Source organism: Malus sylvestris, chromosome 15 (assembly GCF_916048215.2).
Source record: "Malus sylvestris chromosome 15, drMalSylv7.2, whole genome shotgun sequence".
In the NCBI taxonomy this organism is placed as follows: domain Eukaryota; kingdom Viridiplantae; phylum Streptophyta; class Magnoliopsida; order Rosales; family Rosaceae; genus Malus; species Malus sylvestris.
Genome location: NC_062274.1, coordinates 43,120,563 through 43,140,640, shown reverse-complemented (window position 1 = coordinate 43,140,640; position 20,078 = coordinate 43,120,563). Strand labels below are relative to the sequence as shown.

At 35.6% G+C, this 20,078-nt stretch overlaps 1 protein-coding gene and 1 long non-coding RNA gene across 2 annotated transcripts; both read left to right on the top strand.

Moving 5' to 3' along the window:
- Positions 1-216: 216 nt before the first annotated feature.
- On the top strand, positions 217-4,404 carry LOC126605372 (uncharacterized). Its single transcript, XR_007616927.1, has 3 exons — positions 217-287; positions 1,068-1,309; positions 3,622-4,404. It is a non-coding gene; the product is annotated as an uncharacterized LOC126605372 (long non-coding RNA).
- Positions 4,405-11,792: 7,388 nt separating this feature from the next.
- LOC126605365 (probable glycerol-3-phosphate acyltransferase 3) lies at positions 11,793-14,102 on the top strand. Its single transcript, XM_050272747.1, has 2 exons — positions 11,793-12,554; positions 12,889-14,102. The coding sequence occupies exons 1-2, from the start codon at positions 11,829-11,831 to the stop codon at positions 13,774-13,776; spliced, it is 1,614 nt and encodes a 537-aa protein (XP_050128704.1). The 5' UTR covers positions 11,793-11,828; the 3' UTR covers positions 13,777-14,102.
- The last annotated feature ends 5,976 nt before the right edge of the window (positions 14,103-20,078 follow it).

Below are 20,078 nucleotides of genomic sequence, written 5' to 3'. Positions count from 1 at the left end.
GCAATACATTTCCTTCCAATTTTTTGTGATAAATTAATAGATAATTGACTAAATAAACATCCTGCAAAGTTTCAATAAAAATTTCCAAGTTTTTCTTACAATTTCTGTGGTTTTTATTCAATTTTTATCGATATCAATAATATCCCGATATTTCCATCGAAATTTCCATGTTTTTGGACTATCGATATTTCCGATATCATCGATATTTTATATCTTAGTCACACCTCACAAGATATTCGGATTGGATTCGCGCCACTTCTTAGCTCCTCATGTCTGCTGCATCAGAGGTCAGTCTCACCTCTCTCTCTCTCTACTCATATGTGTGGATACAGATTTATATGTATATGCATATGTGTGTATTGAAGTTGTGTTTAGTTGAGTTTCAGTAATATGTTTGTGTTCTTGGCCTCTGGCTATTGTGTTGTGTGCAACTCTGTTAAATCTCCAGAATTTTTGAAACCTTAAATCCAGATGATACATTAAGCACTGAATTTGTTTTCAAACAAGAAGCTTATTAGGAAATTACAACAACTGTAACATCGTGCATTTCGCTTTTCAGTCAATAGGGTGAATCATAGTAAAGAGAAAATACAGGAGGGGAAAGTTTGAAACTTAATTGAACAAAATGCATACAGAATTAGGAAGCAGTTTGATATAATCTCCGGACACATGGGTGATAGTAATTTTGCCTTGAGAACTGGGTTGGAGTTCTTTCCTGATAGACTATCACTAAGTTCTTGTTTTCTGGAAAGCAAAACATTTTTGAAGCGTTATGCAGACGATTATTGACAAATACCCTCTTCCGGCTTGTCACTAACGTAGACTAAAGGGAAATTCGAGCCACTGATCGTTTGGTGCCTTTCTTTCTCCTTCCTAATTCGGTTCGGTTGCTTGAAATAAAACTAAAATGTGCTAGTCTGTGCCGATAAATGACTTTTGCTGCTTTCCCCAGTTTATTTCCTTTGTCTTGCTGTTTATTTTGTGTATATCATAGGATACTGCACACGCTTATACAAGTGAAATTGTATGTTTCCAAAATTGTAACCTTAACCTATGTCTTTTTTCAGGATATTTCTAATTAGATGCAGTATCTGTCTAGAGAGGCCTTCCGTCTTCCCACTGTAATAATTGGTAGTGTTTCTTATTCAAGAATCTTCAGTACTATGAGAGAAGTGAAGGTTAAAGGAGTGTCTGGTTCTTGTTCTCTGGATTCTGGTGGAGAATCTCACATCTTACAATCTGAGTCAGCTAGTGAAAGCCATAGACATTCATCCTTAAATGTGCAATTCACTCCTGAAATAGAAAAGAAGTATGTCCATTATGTTTTTGACGCTATCGCACCTCATTTCGGATCGACCCGGTTTGCTAAGTGGCCAAAAGTAGCCAATTTTCTATCTTCCTTACCTTCAGGATCTCTTGTTCTTGATGCAGGATGTCTATATATATATTGTTTATCAAAAAATAATAAAATTGTACGTACATTTTCGTTGTGTCTTGTTGCTACGGTTATGCTGTGTTGTTGGCTTGCTGAAATTGAAATAGCATTACTTGAAGCAAAGAAACCAAACTCATAGGGGGCAAAACCAATCTTTTACATGTCTAGTGCCTATTAGGACAGAATTTTATTGTTCTATTTATATGATTTGTTATGACAGCTGGATAATTAGAGCAATACTTAATAGTGGAATTGTAGAAGTTAAAGTAGTTGAGGCTCCCCATTACAATGGTTTACATCTATGGATCAATAACTGATCAAAAAAGTTCACTCATAAAAAATACTGAAAATATGGCTTTAGCCCCTAAAACTCAATTTTCATTACATAAAACCCGACATAATTTTTTTACTTGATTAAAACCCATTGACTAGGCTCCACACAAGCAAATTCATTAACTATGTTTGACTTCACCATTGTACATTTTTTTAATGCCTAATATACCCTTAATTACATTTTTGACCTATATAATTAATTGTATACGGATTAAAAGGTGGATTAATGATTATTGAAAAGAGAAATAAGCATTACTATTCATAATATATATGATGTAATTTAACAAATATGTGGGGAATCTGTAAATGTGCCTAATAGTTGTGCTAACATATGGAGAATAATTTACGTACAACATAAATAAATGTTATTTGCCTCAAAGTTATTTAATTTACATATTTATATAGGTAAATTATTTTACACACATATATAATAATAATATTTTACATATAAATATAGGCAAATTATTTTACACGCACATATAATAATAATAATAATAATAATAATAATAATAATAATAAAATGTGCCTTATATATATTAATACATGTAAAATAATTTATCTACAACATATAGAAATGTTATTTTATTCAAAGTTAATTACCTATATTTTACATATAGATATAGGTAAATTACTTTACACAGACATACATATGGTAACAATAAAATGTGTCTAACATGTGTACTTTTTTTTATCCAAGCCTAACATATGTACTAATACATGCAAATTAATTTACCTACAACATTAATTTACCTATATATTACATATAAATATAGGTAAATTATGCTACACAGTATAATAATAATGTGACGAATAGATATATGTAATGGTGTACCTACAAAATATAAAAATATTACTTTATTTCAAATACATATAATTATAAGTGGCTAAAAAAACATCAAGAGGAGTAATTAGAATTTAATGCCCATATTATGTGGGCATGATTGAAGCCAAAATTGGAGGGTTGTGTGTGAGAAAACGTTAGAAGGGTTGTGGCATATGTTGTAAATTATATGAAGTATTAGGTCATTTAATTTCTAATGTGGCAACATATTTGAATTTTGGGTTTATATTGGATGTTTAAAGATAGGTGGGTTTTAATCTAAAAATTACGAGTTGTATAGACCTATATCTAAAGAACCCTAAAAAATATTAACGAAACCAAACTCACAGGGGTGTAATATAGGTACCTAGTAGACACAAATATATATATATATATATATATATATATATATGAAACTTTGGTTATAAGGTTATGATCTATGTGTTGCGAACATGTCACCAAATCATCAAAATTTGGTTTACGTTGTCCTGAATGATGAGTTTTTGCTCATCGAATTCGGGTTCATGGCTTGAAGTCATATTATCATAATTTAGTTGGGTGAGAAAACCATTCACGTTAAAGGTAAAGAGGCCAAATCTAGAAGCAAATGAGTATGAGAAGAAGCCTCATGAGTCTATTGGAACAAGCCTTCCCAGTGGGAGAAGAATCCCCCAATCGTAATGGTAGGCCAGCCTCTAAGTTAGGGAGCACACTCCTTTGATGGTAGTTGCTTCATTTAAGCTCCTCACAACTACCCAGTTGCTTGGTTGATGCAACTTTTATGTGTCTAGTTGGACTTCCGTCTCTATCGTTTTTCCAAAATGAAATAAAACTACCAAGTTGCTTGGATGATGCAACTTTTATGTGTCTAGTTGGATTTCCGTCTCTATCGTTTTTAAAAAATGAAACAAACACATAAACCGTGTTAAAGGGTAACTTAAATTTTGTGGCCAGGTCTTAACGTTCTGACAATATACTGTATAACCGATGCTTAACTTCACCTGCTCATTTACTCTTTTGCTGTATTATCCAGATTAGTAGCTGGAATGAAAGACGCTGTAATCGTTGATCGATTTTTTGACAAATCCAACTGGCGTATTGCTCTCGAAAACGTTATGATAACCGGAACCAATTAACCAATGCGGGTTAAGGTTAGCCAGTGAGTGTCCAGCCTGGAACAACAAAAAGGTGCAGCAGCAGAAGATGCACAAAACAGTGAGCTCTCCTGAAAACTTGTTTGTTTCCAATGTGCCGTAGAATAAAACTGCTTTGTGACTGGGGAATCGCTGTTGAATGCCTTTATTAGAGGTGGTTTACATTCTGCAGTTGCAGTAGTCAGCTGTGGTTGATATTGTTTTATGCACATGGAAAGAAGGATCAACATTATTTTGATTTATTGTTTGTAGATTGTCATTAGATACCTCTCATTTACACACTCAATAAGTAGCCTACCTACCATTAGTAACTTGTCTTTCCTACTGAACAAGATGGACAACTTGGACAGTGGAATTTGCTAGGGGCTTTGGACGTGGACGATTTCTGACCATAGATGCATGTCGGCCTTGTTTTTGGATCAATGTGTACTAGCAGTTGGAAATTATTTCTAGTACATGATTAACGTGCTTATTTTCTGTTAGTTAACATGTTTACATTTTTAAATTAAATCTGCAAACTAAATTATATGATTGTTGATGATTGGATTTTGGATTATTATTTAAGTATTGACTAACGTGCTCATTTTAGGGTAATTCTAGAAAGATCAAATGTCTAAACCAAATTTTGTAACCAAATAATATGAACATTGATGATTGGATTATTACTTTAACATGTTTATTTCTCATCGATGATACATTATTTGGTTTGTAAGTTTATTTAAAAATTAGATTTCTTTAATATTACCCCTTATTTTATATTAATGATACGTCATTTGATTTACAAATTTAATTTAAAATTTTGATTCCCCAATCCTTTTCAAAATAAGATGCGTGGCTACAAAGTGTGTGAGACTATCCCAAATCCCAATGCCATTGAACGAATCATAAATGGCATTGTTGTGGTTGTGATTGTTCCATTCAAATGGTTCTGGTAATTAAACTCATTTTTTGGAGATGAATTGTCTACCCTCCTATTTCCATCAACTTTTCATACCTTTTTGTTTTATGTGATCATAGTTAAGTCACGTTAATATTTTATATTCATATTACTTTTTGTTTTATTATTTTTATAAAAAAAATTAATATAAAATGTTGATATAATTTAACTATAATCACACAAACAAAAAAAAGATGAGAAAAGTATGAAAATAAGAGGGCAGAAAATTCACCTCCAAAAATGAGTTACCAGAACCAATTGAATGGAACAATCACAACCACAACAATGCCATTTATGATTCATTGAATGGCATTGGGATTTGGGATAGTCTCACAATCCACCTCCCTCATTTTTTGGGATGGGATTCAGGGATTGGTACGAACCAGGTTGAGAATATCGATGATATCGGAAATATCGGTAGTCTAAAAATACGAAAATTTCGATTGAAATATCGGAATATTATCGATATCGATAAAAATTGAATAAAAACCACGGAAATTGTAAGAAAAACTTGAAAATTTTTATTAAAACTTTGCAAGATGTTTATTTAGTCAATTATCTATTAGTTTATCACAAAAAATTGGAAGGAAATGCATTGCATGATGGATTTAACTGATTTAAGTTGATTATATAGCGAGCTGGCAAACATTGTGAGTGTAGAAAATATGTAGTAATTAATGAAAGAAGTTTAAACACACCATAATCATTTATATATAATGAATTAGTACAATATTTTACACTTTATACATTACATGGTAAGATACATGAGTGACTTAGTACCACATAGAGTTCTTATCAAGCTCTAAAATATTGATAGTCCAAAAACACGGAAATTTCGATAGAAATATCGAGATAATATCGATATTTTAGACCTTGGTACGAACCACTGGAATCAAACATTTCTAATCCACTATATTCTTTTAATTTATAATATTATTTTAACTATTTTAGTGTTTTAAAATGCTGATAATGTCATCCTAGGTATCTAATTTGTTGGTATCAAATAATTGTTTGTAGCAAATAATGCATTGTTGCTATGTAGTACTACGATTTAGTGATATTTTTTTTCACTTGTAAGTGAGAGATCTTAAGTTTGATTTTTATGAAAAACAAATTTAAATCATATTATTTCTAGCTCATCATGAGGTTTAATCCACTCTTTCATCCATTTAATGTAAATAACATCGTTTGTCCGAAAAAATAAGCAATGCATTGTTTTTTTTTTTTGGACAAAAATAAACAATGTATTGTTATGCAATCAGAAACCAGTCATAAAAATTATTGTTGGATGTTAATTTGCTAGCACAAGGTTTCGACCGTTTTTCTTGTGGGGGAAAAAAGTTAGGTTGATATTCTAACTTGTAATATGTTATGATCATATTCATGCAAGAGGCAAGCGGTTGATTGATTTGGTGGTTAGAATCATTTTCTTGAACATTTTGTATTCTTGATTCAAACTCTCCTTCCCCTTTTTAATTTAGCTTAAAATAGTGATATCACTTATGATTAATATATTCATGCAAGAGAAAAATGGTCCATGTTGTGATAAACATGATTTTTTTTTTCTTTTCATATAACTGTATATTACAAGTAAGATGTATTTTATAACATGTGTAGATTGATAAAACCACATGATAGTGCTACAGTTATACTTACTATTCTCGAATTAATGAGTTTTCGTCATGTCACTAAGGCGTAGGTGGGAGTCCAACATGGCACTTCTCTGTTGACTTGGGGACTTTAATACACCTTCAGATACACGTAGTGTTTCAAACTAATAATATTATATCAATGATAGAATCTCATGTGCTTGAACCATTGTATTATTGGTTTGTACGACAAGGTAAGTAGTACTACAGAGGTGCAAATAATGTAATATCATGTGAAAAAAAAATTATACAAAAATAACTATTAAATCGAATTGTCATGTGATTAGGGGTGGGTTTGGTACGGTTACCGTACCAAAACCCATGTACCAATTACCGTACCAATTACCGTACCAAACTTTCGGTTTGGTAAAATCTATTACCATTACCGTACCAAACTTTCGGTATACTAAAGTTTGGTATTGCCAAAAGTTCGGTTGGCATGGTATGGCAATGGTAATTGCCATTTTGTTTTGGGACAAAATCTGTTTTTGTTTTTTTTAACCCAATTCAAGGGCAAAACTTTTTTTTTTGTACCTTTATCTCATACATTATAGATTAAATTCATCTATTATTCATTATTCACAATTCACACACATAATAATTCAAATGATGCATCAAGATTCATCATGAAAATTAAGCTTACAATCCAAATAGAAGTTACGAACCAAAACAAATAGAAGTCAACAATCCAAATAGAAATTAAAGTTTCAAACCAAATGAAAATTGGAAGTAAACTTCAAAAAGGAGAATTCATTGATTAGTTATTCAAACTTTAAATATAAGAACAAAATAAATGGTAAAGTGAATAGTATGAGGATTGATTTTTTAGTATAAAAATATATTTTTTTGTTAAAATAAACAGTATCAAGAATTTTTCATTAAAATTTCTTCTTTTTTTTTTTTTGGAAATTAAGTGTTTCTGCTAGGGTTAATATGTATTGACGAAGGCGATGCAATAAATTCCAACTTTTTCAGTTCACTAGATTGTACACACGTTGCACTATAGTAATAAATCTATTAATTGTTCGGGACAGTTGACGTTACGTATATCCACACACAAAACATAAAATATGTTGTAATTCCTTTTATTCACTTTAATCCTTGACATTTTTTGCAACAATTCAATGTCATACATAATTATTCATCATACAAAAATTATCTATATAAGAAATTAGAAAATTTTAAAATAATTAAAAACAGAATTGTAGTAAAAAAAGACTATATGATACTTTAAAGACACTAAAATTAGACTAATTTAGACTAATTAATCCAACGGTCAAACTGACCTTTTGCTGAATAATAAATTAAAATAGTAATATCACTTGCATATCTTAAATATATTTATTTAAGTGATCTTTCACCTGAAATTCATTTTATTATAAGATTTATAACTAACAATGGTATTTGAAATTAACTCACAAAATAATCACTAAAATTGAAAATCGATCAATGTAGTTCCTGAAAATAAATGTTACAAATCAAAATGATCACAACTCTATCAAAAAATTCAGTTATGTGGTGATGTGACATATAAATGAGTTCCACAAGTCTAATTAAATTAAAAATAAATTGGAAATAGGTTTAATACTTAATTAAAAAGGTTGTCAACCTAGAAACCCAGTCTCGCAATCACCTCCAATCTCAACCCACACTCCTCTAACTCCTTCCCTTTGCCATCTCTTCTCTGGAAAAGAAATTATCAAGACGCTCATCTTTACACCCTTTGACACGCTTCATCGAATTGGACTAGGATCGAGACCAACTTTGATGACAACTTGGATTGGAGATGACTTATGTGACATCACCATTAACATTTGGGCAATCAACATCCTCACAACCTTAATCTTGGAAAGCTTGTTGGGCGCTCCCTTGGTAATCTTGGTGACACGGAGAGCGGCAAGTTTTGCCTTGAGATAATCACATTGTGCAAAAAGGTACTTTGAAAACTTTTTTTTAATTAATTATCAAATTTTAAACCCACATCAGCACATAACAAAAACTTTAACAGGATTATGATTGAACGACCATATTATTTTGCAACACCTATTTTTAGAGATTACATTGATCGATTTTCAATTTCATGGACCATCTTGATGGTGTGAGTAAATTTCATGGATCATTTGATAGAAAAACTCATGAGTCTTGTGGGACTCATTTATGTGTCATATCAGCATATAACAGAATTGTGGCGAAATTACCACATTGATTTGCGACACCTATTTTCAGGGATTATATGGATCAATTTTCAATTTCAAAGAACATCTTCATAGTGTGGATCAATTTCAAAGACCGTTTACAATAAACACCCCTTTTTATTTAAAATCATTATTCAATGACTCATATAAGATTTTGTATTGTCCAAAAGTTAATTACTTACCTCGCTAATTGCTGAATTAATTTTCTTGTTGGATGCTGAGATTGAAGGAGATGTGGATATCTATATATGTAATACGAACGTGGCACAGGTTGTATAATCATTTGAGGATTGAGATTTTGTAACCAGCTCACATGACATGCCAATTTGTTTTGAAGGGTAGTTTTAATTCGAATGTAAAATGTAAAAAATAGACGTAGTTACTAATACTTTTTTCCCCAAATAAAAGCATTGAGTATATATGTTTAATATATGTTTATGCATGAAGATTTCTTATGGTTTCCGTAACCAACATCAAGTGCATAAGTTGTTATCAGCCCCAATGAGATCAAAACAACTCTTAACCTAATAAGAGAAACTGGAATACTTATTTATTTTACACGTTTTATCTATATTGATGTGTCATGTTAATGGCTTATAACTCATTTGACAGTTGTCATGGTTGTGACCCGATATCGTGTTGCACTGTTTTATTGTGTTTTGTATTGTTTGGAAGGATTGAAGTTACGTGACATGTAAGTTATTGGGTAAACAATGAATTTAGATGGGTACGTAACATCTATATTAAAGAGGCCATCACTTTCTTGGTTTTTTTTTTTTTTTTCTCAGTGGGATATTAATATATTCTTTATTCGATGTGCCATTGCTTCACGATCAGCAATCCAAAGTTCATACATAGCCTATTTTTACTTAACATAGTCTATTTTTACTTAAATTGACTTAAATTTTTATCATTCTCATTCGTATTCACGTCATATATATCGTATAAAAATATAACATCTTATATTATTTAATGTACAGTACATTTTGATTTTGAGTATGCATGACATACTTAAACATAAGGTTTAGACATAAATATTTATGAATCGATGATATAAATTCTTGATCCAGTGATCAAGGGAACATTGAACTCGATTACCCAAATACTCATTCATTTTGTCTCTCTCATCCCCATGCTCTACTTTCTCTCTTGCATTAATTAATGTATTTTTTAACCGGATAATACTAGGGAGATCAAATTCTTATTGATGACACATTATTTGATTTGCAAATTTAGTTTAACATTTTGGTATCCCTAACATTATCCTTCTTTACCACATGCATAGCTAGTATGCATGCGTCCTATTCAATTTCTTCATACTTCTGTTTGTCATGCGTTGATTGGTTCTATATATCAAAGACTATCTCTGTACATCTGGTTCACTGGTTGCTACGTTTGGTGTGGTTCCTTACTTGCTCAGAGATCGATGTTCTATCAGCTCTTGCCTTCTTAGTTTAGTTTGGCCAATGCCCATGCAGGTAGGTTTCTTTTGGACGGTTCAGTTTTCGACATATTTCATGATTTGGTTGTTGGTCGCTGTAAAATATTCACCTTTGAATGACTGCCACTCGCAACACTGCCCATAACACTTTATTCTACTATATAGATATGCTATATTAGATAGATATAAGAGAAGAAGACCAGAGATTATGTTGGCTACGCAGACCTAGTAGTGAATCTGAACCACTCTCACCCATATCGTATGTGTGCATTCAACTCTCTCCCCCTTTCTCCCCCTCTCACTCTCTCTCTCTCTTTTCGCGTGTTTGTCCTTTTGCGATGGACAAAGAAAAATACCAAGGAAATTACATTTGTGTATGAGTGAGGCCATGGTAATACAAGTCCTTCATTCATAGAGATGCATGTTTTTCTTTTTATCATATATTGAATGAGAGGAAATATTCAAAACAAAACCTTGAATGCATGGTACAAATACTCAGGAAATGGTTTCCCAATTCTTTTCCTGCCACATGACTTCCATCTATAAAATTAACTGGTCCATCGCAGAAGGGTAGTAAATTAACTTCAAAGTTTAATGTGCATAACTATGGATACTTATATATTACCATTAATTATTATCGTTTTCCCTAAGATACATGTTAAGGAAATATTTTTTTAACAATTGGAAGTAATATATCAGCACTTAAAACCAAATTGCACATGATTTGCTTTAGCAATTGCTTAGTATCCATTGTATTAAAAAAAAATCATGAGTCCAAATCTCATGCACAATTGTTGTTAATCTAAAAATTATGGAGAGGGAGCTTTAAACTTTGGGGCATGTAAGGATTACATTGTTCTAGACAACTTGACTACACCCAAATTTTCATATTAAATATGATTTAATTAGTTTCATGTATCATACTAGGATAATGCTATGAAGACTAAATTTGCAGACTAAATTTTGCAACCTAAATGGCATGGAAATTGGGGATTGGATTAATTATGACTTGAACGTTGATAAACATGCTCATTCTTATGACACATTATTTAGTTTGCAAATTTTGTCTACAAATTTAGTCTTTCTAGCATTACCCACATACTAATTCTACATGGTGAGTAAAATTGTTCTCGAAACCTATGAATATCTACATGGGAAGTATTTCGTACAACTTAATGTATAAATATATATATATCCAATAAAATGCAATTACTAATATGACATGGTATGTAATCAACAAAATTACATGATATGTGCATATCAATTTGTACATTATCTTTTGTCGAATGTAAGAGTATTGTAGTCTTATTTCACCCAAAATTAATGATCTCATAAAAAACAGTTAATCAATTAGCTTGTTTTTACAAAAGATATGATTTTCAAAATATATAAATATAAATTTTAGGTTTGGACAAAAATATATGTCAATATAAATACTTTTTATTGTGTTCGAATATAAATATAAATACTTGACTTATACAACATATATTATTTTCCAACATATATAAATACAAAATCTTCATAGTTTAAATTGGCAAATCCATGTATTCAACTTGGTGACGTTAGAGATATCATATTTTTAAATTATTTTTAATAAATTACATATTGTGACGGCTGATGGTTTAAATTCTTCTTCAAATCACTAAAAACGAAGCTCAACTATTAACCACCACTTTACGTGATATACAAATAATAATTTAAAATTTTAATCTTCTTAGCATATTTCATATAACTTTATGCACCTTTTGGAAATGAAAATATATGACTCATACCTAAACCGTGAAGGAATCATAAATGAACCCCTCGTAATAATATATAATATGCTGCATCTATTGCAAAAATGTAGTAAGCAAAAGCACCAAAGATGTCTGGAAATCTATGCTCCCTAGAAGCCCTTTCCTCCTCTTTCCAAGTCCACAGCAAACCAATCAACAAATCATCATCCCCTCCAGAACACAAAGCCAGCCAGCCCCATGCAACCCACTTCAACTTTCAGAAGTTCAAAACCCTTGCTCAAAAGGCAAAAGTGCTTTCAAACAAAACAGTGCTTTTCCACTTTGAGGAAGCACTTTTGAAGTCATCAGCTTCACTGTTTCCTTACTTCATGCTTGTGGCCTTTGAGGCTGGAGGGCTTTTGAGAGCTATGATCTTGTTTCTCTTGAGCCCTCTAGTTTTTTTGGTTGGTGGAGAGTTAGGCCTAAATATTATGGTTTTTTTGTGCTTTTTTGGGATTAGGAAGAATAGGATGAGGGTTGGGACAGCTGTCCTGCCCAAGTTTTTTTTGGAGGATGTTGGGAGTGAAGGGCTTGATGTGGTGATGAGATGTGGGAAAAAAGTGGGAGTGAGTGAGTTGCCTAGGGTTATGGTTGAAGGATTGTTGAAGGATTATGTCGGGGTTGATGTTGTTGTTGCAAGAGAGCTAAAAGTTGTTGCTGGATACTTTGTGGGGTTGATGGAGGAAAAAAAGACTAACTGTTTTCATCCAAATATAATTTTTGGAGAGGAGATCAAGACAGATTCTCAAACTATTGGCATAATTGGTTGCCAAGATCGTTTTTTGCAGCATGAGCAACTCTTTTCTCATTGCAAGGTTGGTCAATGATCATTTTGACTCCTCTCTCTCTCTCTCTCTCTCTCTCTCTCTCTCTCTCTCTCTCTCTCTCTCTCTCAATTTGATGTTGATTTTGCAGCATGAGCAACTCTATATATATTTCCTTTTTAATAATAACATGGTCACTTGACTAGAAAGTTTTCTTTTAGGAGTAATCGTTTTTGGGTGTCGTATGTTTTCCTTTTTAATAATAATATTAATACGGTATGTTGGCTAAAATAGTATGTTTGTCTGTCCTACGTCGAATTTTTCTTCCTAAAAATTAATTAAAATGATTTAAAATATCGTATACCCACATTTTTATTTTTTTCAGGAGGAGATTTACATGGTGACCGAAGCTGAGAAGCAAAACTGGAAAACCCTAGCAAAACAAAAATACCCAAAACCCTTGATTTTCCATGATGGAAGATTGGCCTTCTTCCCAACCCCAGCAGCTACCTTAGCCATGTTCATGTACTTCCCTCTTGGAATTTTCATCTGCATCATAAGATTCCTCACTGGCATTTTTCTCCCTCACAGCATTTCCTCTCCAATCTTGGCCTTCACAGGCACAATCACCACAATTTCAAAACCCAAATCCCCAATTTCCCTAACAAATGATGCCCAAAAACAAAGGGGAAGACTTTATGTCTGCAACCATAGAACCCTCCTAGATCCACTCTATGTCCAAGTAGCCATTGACAAATCCCTCTCTGCTGTCACATACAGTTTGAGCAAAGTCAATGAGAAAATTGCCCCCATGAAAACCATCGGATTAACCAGAGATAGAGAGAGAGACGCGAAAACAATGGAGAAACTGTTGCAACAAGGAGACCTTGTGGTTTGCCCAGAAGGAACAACATGCCGAGAGCCATATTTGTTGAGATTCAGCCCTTTGTTTGCAGAGCTCACTGATGACATTGTTCCTGTAGCCATTGATGTGAAAGTAAATATGTTTTATGGTACATGTGCTAGTGGGTTTAAAAGTTTGGATCCAGTTTTTCATTTCATGAATCCACATCCTGTTTACACCCTCCAGCTCCTTGATAAACTGCCTGAACAAGAAACATGCAATCTTGGAGGGAAATCAAGGTTTGAAGTTGCCAATCATGTACAAAATGAGATAGGTAAGGCTTTAGGGTTTGAGTGCACGGGTCTCACAAGGAAAGATAAGTATATGATGTTGGCAGGTAATGATGGGAGCTTGAAGAGCTCAAGGTGAATTGGTAGGGAGTGACTTACATGGAACAGGATGTCATGGTAGCGGTGTTTCCATGACTTGTAAGTCCTTCTCCAGTATGCGACCATCAGATCTATAAGGCATCTGTATGGTGAGAAAATCTTGAACGTAATGTAATGTAAGCATCAATTAGGTATTAACTATTTGGAATTGGTTTTACGTGATCAAGACCACAAATGATCCAAGTGGTCCAAGTGAACCACAAACCCATGGCTATGAGCCCATATGATTACGTGAGCTTATCCTCTTGTAAAATAACCATGTACTTGGTTGTATCATATATGATAAGTTGTTTTATTTTGTTTTAATTGAATTACTTATACAAGCGAGATTGAGGAAGAGAGACTCAGAGTATGATCTCATTTGTAAGGTTAAATATTTTCAACTACTTGAGTTACAAGATACATTTAGTTGAGGGATAATAGTGCACTGAAATTAAAAAGGTATGAAAATGGTGGATTTTTTTTTTTATAAATTAGGAACAAATCAATTTTCTTTTAGTAGTTGATCCTATTATACACATAACGAAATGGTATGACAATCCCAACAAATTGTTTTTAAAAAATAGAACTATGCCTAAATTCCCACCTTGCATCGCTGGCCCCAAGTAAAGGAGAACAAATTGGCACGAGTACACTGTTACGTTACGTGACGTTGCATGCCAAATAAATAAGAATATTTGGACAAAAACTCACACATGTATTTATTTTATTGACACGAAATGCCACCATGTCATGTAAGTCTTGTCCATGCAAAGAAAGCGAGAAAAATCCAACCGCTCACAATAAATTAACTTGAATTCCAACATGTATTCCGAATTCATATGATAAAGAGAAACAACATATTACACCTCTAAAATTGAAACTAGAGATACATAAATAAGATTTCAATAATACAATACGTATTAAGAGAAACTTACATGTAACATTGTATTATTGAACTAAAATGTCATTATGACAATCAACCCATTCCAAATACATCATTTTCTCTGTGTCTTGGAAATGCTCTAAAGCCCCATATGTTTGCACTAGTGAAGAAGATTTGTTACCTCAATTTCAATTTTTTTTTTAATACATTGTCTACATCATAACTCCGCCTATGTCTTACATGGCCGGTCCCAAGCCCGGATAAAGGAGGAGGGGGAGGGCGTCAGGTAGTCGACAGCCGACACTCCATGATCACGTCGAATCCTTATGAAAATGAATCCAGAACAAAATCGCGCTAAAGCTAGGGCGTCACCCGTAAGTGGCGCGCTGTGTGGCCCGAGCACAGTGATAAGTGAGCAAGGGTCGCTGTATCTCCATCGGCACCCGGATGCAGTGTTAAATGAGCAAGGGGGCCATAGAAACTTCTTTTCGAACGACTCCACTCAAAGTTGTTTGGGAGCATATGCTCCTATCAACTTTACCCGGGACACACAAAAGAAGTACTTTGATCCTATTAGACGGGGGAGGGTGAAGAAGCTAGGACAGAAGGGTAGAGTTCAAGAGAGCAAAATGCGTTTAGGAACGTGGAATATAGGAACCTTAACGGGAAAATCTATGGAAGTAGTGGAAGTTATGGTGAGGAGAAGGATAAATATTATGTGCCTACAAGAAACTAAGTGGGTTGGTAGTAAGGCAAAGGATCTAGAAAACTCAGGGTTTAAACTTTGGTATTCGGGCACAAATAGAACGAGAAACGGTGTTGGCATCATCGTGGACAAGACCTTGGTACAAGATGTTGTAGATGTCAAGAGGGTAGGAGATAGAATCATGGCAATCAAGATTGTAATAGGACAAGAACTTATCAATGTGATTAGTGCGTACGCACCTCAAGTAGGGTTGGATACGAGTTCGAAGGAGAAATTTTGGGAAGATCTTGGAGACTTGGTGCAAGGAATTGCTCAGACGGAGAAGTTATTTATAGGAGGAGATTTAAATGGACACGTGGGCAGGGAGACAGGCAACTATGGAGGTTTTCATGGTGGCCATGGTTTTGGGGAGAGAAACGAGGATGGGGAAGCTATCTTGGATTTTGCAATGGCATATGATCTCTTCTTAGCCAACACCTTCTTTAAGAAGAGAGAAGAACATGTGATCACCTACAAGAGTGGGTCGTCAAAAACACAAATAGATTTTCTTCTAATGAGGAAAGGGGATCGTATAACTTGTAAGGATTGCAAAGTTATACCAGGAGAGAGCGTGGCTAATCAACATCGCTTGTTGGTGATGGATGTACATATCAAAAGAGTAAGACAAAAGAACAAGACTTGGAAGTGCCCAAGGACTAGATGGTGGAATCTAAAAGAAGAAAAACAAGCCATTTTCAAAGAGAAGGTAATCACCCAATGTGTGTGGGATAGAGAGGGGGAAGCTAGCCAAATGTGGGATTCCATGGCTAGTTGTATCCGAAAAGTAGCAAAAGAGGTATTAGGAGAGTCCAAGGGCTTTGCCCCACACCAAAAGGAATCTTGGTGGTGGAATGAGGAGGTACAAACAAAGGTGAAGGCTAAGAAGGAATGTTGTAAAGCCTTATACAAGGAGAGGACCGATGAAAATGGTGAAAGGTATAGAAAAGCGAAGCAAGAGGCGAAGAAAGCTGTCAGAGAAGCTAAGTTAGCGGCTTACGACGATATGTATAAACGACTAGATACCAAAGAAGGAGAGTTGGATATCTATAAACTATCTAGAGCAAGGGAAAAGAAGACAAGAGACCTAAACCAAGTGAGGTGCATCAAGGATGAGGATGGAAAGGTTCTTGCTACAGAGAACGCGGTTAAAGACAGATGGAGAGGTTATTTTCATAATCTTTTCAATGAAGGACATGAAATGAGTGCTTCTTTAGGGGAGTTGAGTAACTCAGAAGAGTGTAGAAACTACTCTTTTTATCGTCGAATCCGGAAGGAAGAAGTGGTTGTAGCTTTGAAGAAGATGAAGCATAAAAAAGCAATAGGCCCAGACGATATACCAATCGAAGTGTGGAAACTTTTGGGAGAGACAGGTATAACATGGCTCACTGACCTTTTCAATAGGATTTTGAAAACGAAGAAGATGCCAAATGAGTGGCGAACGAGCACTTTGGTGCCTATCTACAAGAATAAGGGCGACGTACAAAATTGCATGAACTATAGGGGTATTAAGCTAATGAGTCATACAATGAAGCTCTGGGAGAGAGTCATTGAGCATAGATTGAGGCAAGAGACACGGGTTTCGGACAACCAATTCGGGTTCATGCCAGGGCGCTCAACCATGGAGGCAATCTATCTCTTACGAAGATTGATGGAAAGATATAGAGATGGGAAAAAGGATTTACACATGGTCTTTATAGATTTGGAAAAAGCGTATGATAGGGTCCCAAGAGACATTCTTTGGAGGATTTTAGAGAAGAAAGGAGTACGAGTAGCATATATCCAAGCTATAAAGGATATGTATGAAGGAGCAAAGACTGCCGTAAGAACTCATGAAGGACAAACCGAAAGCTTTCCCATAACTGTAGGATTACATCAAGGCTCATCCTTAAGTCCTTACCTTTTTGCGTTGGTAATGGATGAGTTAACAGGACATATTCAAGATGATATTCCTTGGTGTATGCTTTTCGCAGACGATATAGTGTTGATAGATGAAACTCAGGAAGGGGTAAATGCAAAGCTTAACCTTTGGAGAGAAGTGTTGGAATCTAAAGGTCTTCGCCTAAGCCGATCAAAGACAGAATATATGGAGTGCAAGTTCAGTGCAAATGGAGGCCAAAACGAGTTAGGGGTGAGGATCGGAGATCAAGAAATACCAAAGAGCGACCGTTTTCGTTACCTAGGATCTATCTTGCAAAAGAACGGAGAATTAGATGGAGATCTCAACCATAGAATACAAGCTGGATGGATGAAGTGGAAGAGTGCATCCGGTGTGTTATGTGACCGCCGTATGCCACTGAAGCTCAAGGGAAAATTTTATAGGACGGCAATAAGGCCGGCGATGCTGTATGGCACAGAATGTTGGGCGGTGAAACATCAGCACGTACACAAAATGGGTGTAGCGGAGATGAGGATGCTTCGTTGGATGTGTGGGCACACGAGAAAGGATAAGATTAGGAATGAGGATATCCGGGGTAAAGTAGGAGTAGCCGAAATTGAAGGAAAGATGAGAGAAAATCGGTTACGGTGGTTTGGACATGTGCAAAGAAGGCCTACTGACGCTCCGATTAGAAGATGCGACTATGGGACAGAGGTTCAGGGCCGAAGGGGTAGAGGAAGACCTAGGAAAACTTTGGAAGAGACTCTAAGAAAAGACTTAAAGTACTTGGATCTAACGAAGGACATGACACAGGATCGAGCACAATGGCGTTCTAAGATTCATATAGCCGATCGCACCCAGTGACTTGGATTTTCCAAGTCTCCAACCGAGAAGTTTTCCTCACTCGGAAAATTAAGGGAACACTACCCCAACCTACATGCTCCACTCAGAAAGCTTCAACATACAAGCTTCAACAAAAGAAAATTCAAAGAACTTAGCGAATAAGGTTTTGGTGTATTTAACACAATACGTTGAAATGAAGGAAAGCTTATTTATTGATATCCCCGATAAGCTACAAATATGTACATATACATGAGTCAAAATAAACACATAAGAGGGAGCCTTCACAAAGGTTGCTTAGGAGAAGTCTCAGCAGTCGGTAGAGCCTCAGAAAGAGAAGGCACCGGAGGGGGATCATTTGGAGCCTCAGTACTGGACAGAACCCTAGAAGGAGGAGGCATCAGAGGTTGATCATTTGGAGCTTCATTACGCGGTACAGCCCCAGAAGACGAAGGCAATAAATGCCTTTGGAACAAACCCACAAATCTCTGATGATCAAGTAAAACCTGACCATCAGTTTCCTTCATCTGGTCAAGCTTCCTCTTCATGTTTGTAGCATAGTCATGTGCGAGCCGGTGCAACTGTTTATTCTCATGCTTGAGCCCTCTAATCTCCTGTTTGAGACTCATCACTTCAGCCGCCAATGATTCAACTTGGCGGGTTCGAGCAAATAGGCGTTGGGCCATATTAGACACAGAACCTGCACACTGAACACTGAGAGCCAGCGAATCCTTAACAGCTAACTCATCAGACCGTTTGGAAAGTAGTCTGTTATCTTTGGGAGTGAGAAGGTTCCTGGCCACCACCGCAGCGGTCATATCATTCTTCATCACGGAATCCCCAACGGTAAGAGGACCAGTGGGGGAGACGAAGGATGGGCGCCATATGTTGTCTGGAGAAGGCGGGGCTGCCTCTTCAACAAGGTTCAAGTCAAAACGACGGTCGGAGGGGCCAGACATTTTCAAAGGTGTTGAAGAGAGAAGAGGTCGGACAAATCAAGATCTTAGAAGTGCAAGAATGAAGCTTCTACTGGTGGAGATTCAAGTGTGCTTTGGAACTTAATGCCAGCCCCTATAAAAATCTGCACTCGACGGAGCTTCAGAAATCGAAGAGGCGCCTGCTCAGAAATCAAAGAGGCGTTTGCTTTCTCAAAAGCTGGGCTGCTTAGAGATCACGAGGGTTGATCTCAGAAATCGAAGAGGCGTTTGCTTTCTCAAAAGTTGGGCTGCTCAAAGACCACAAAGGCCGATCTCAGAAATCGAAGAGGCGCTCACTTTCTCAAAAGCTGGGCTCCCCAGAGACCACGAGGGCCGATCTCAGAAATCGAAGAGGCACCTACTTTTCCAGCCTTGTCAGCACCTGTCACACGCACACTCAGCTTTGCGGAAATTATGGGCATTCTATCGAAGACTTCTGGGGAAGTAGAAAACACATGAATCTTACTGTTCAATCACCCACTTGCCACACGCAACAATAACTCATGGGTACCACAGAAAACTTTGCCAAAGTTCTCTGCCAAAGTTGAGCACGTGAAGCTTGCAGCTCCCACTACATCACTCTGACCAAGAAGGGTAAAAGAATAGCAAATAAACAGCACTAACAAAGTTTAAACCCATAAATTTTGAAGGTCTAGCTACCATATTATTACCCACAAGGGTAAAGGAACAGTACCACTGCTGGATAATTGGAAAGTCCCTGTGTGTCAACCTCTGTGCTTCGTGGCAAGGTAGACTAGCAAACATGCCCAACCTTTACTCACATTCGAGAAAACACTCCCAATAAGATTGCTTGCTCCAAAATCGAAGAGGCACCGTCCTCCGAATCTCGAGAGCCAGACTCCCAACATGACTACTTTCTTAAAAATCGAAGAGAAGCTTCGTGGCAAGGTAGACTAGCAAACATGCCCAACCTTTACTCACATTCGAGAAAACACTCCCAACAAGATTGCTTGCTCCA

Bases quoted from the DNA above. Each gene is read 5' to 3' on its own strand.
- LOC126605365 (XM_050272747.1), top strand. From the start codon at position 11,829: ATGTCTGGAAATCTATGCTCCCTAGAAGCCCTTTCCTCCTCTTTCCAA. The intron at 12,555-12,888 runs GTTGGTCAATGA...TATTTTTTTCAG, and splicing joins AACTCTTTTCTCATTGCAAG to GAGGAGATTTACATGGTGAC.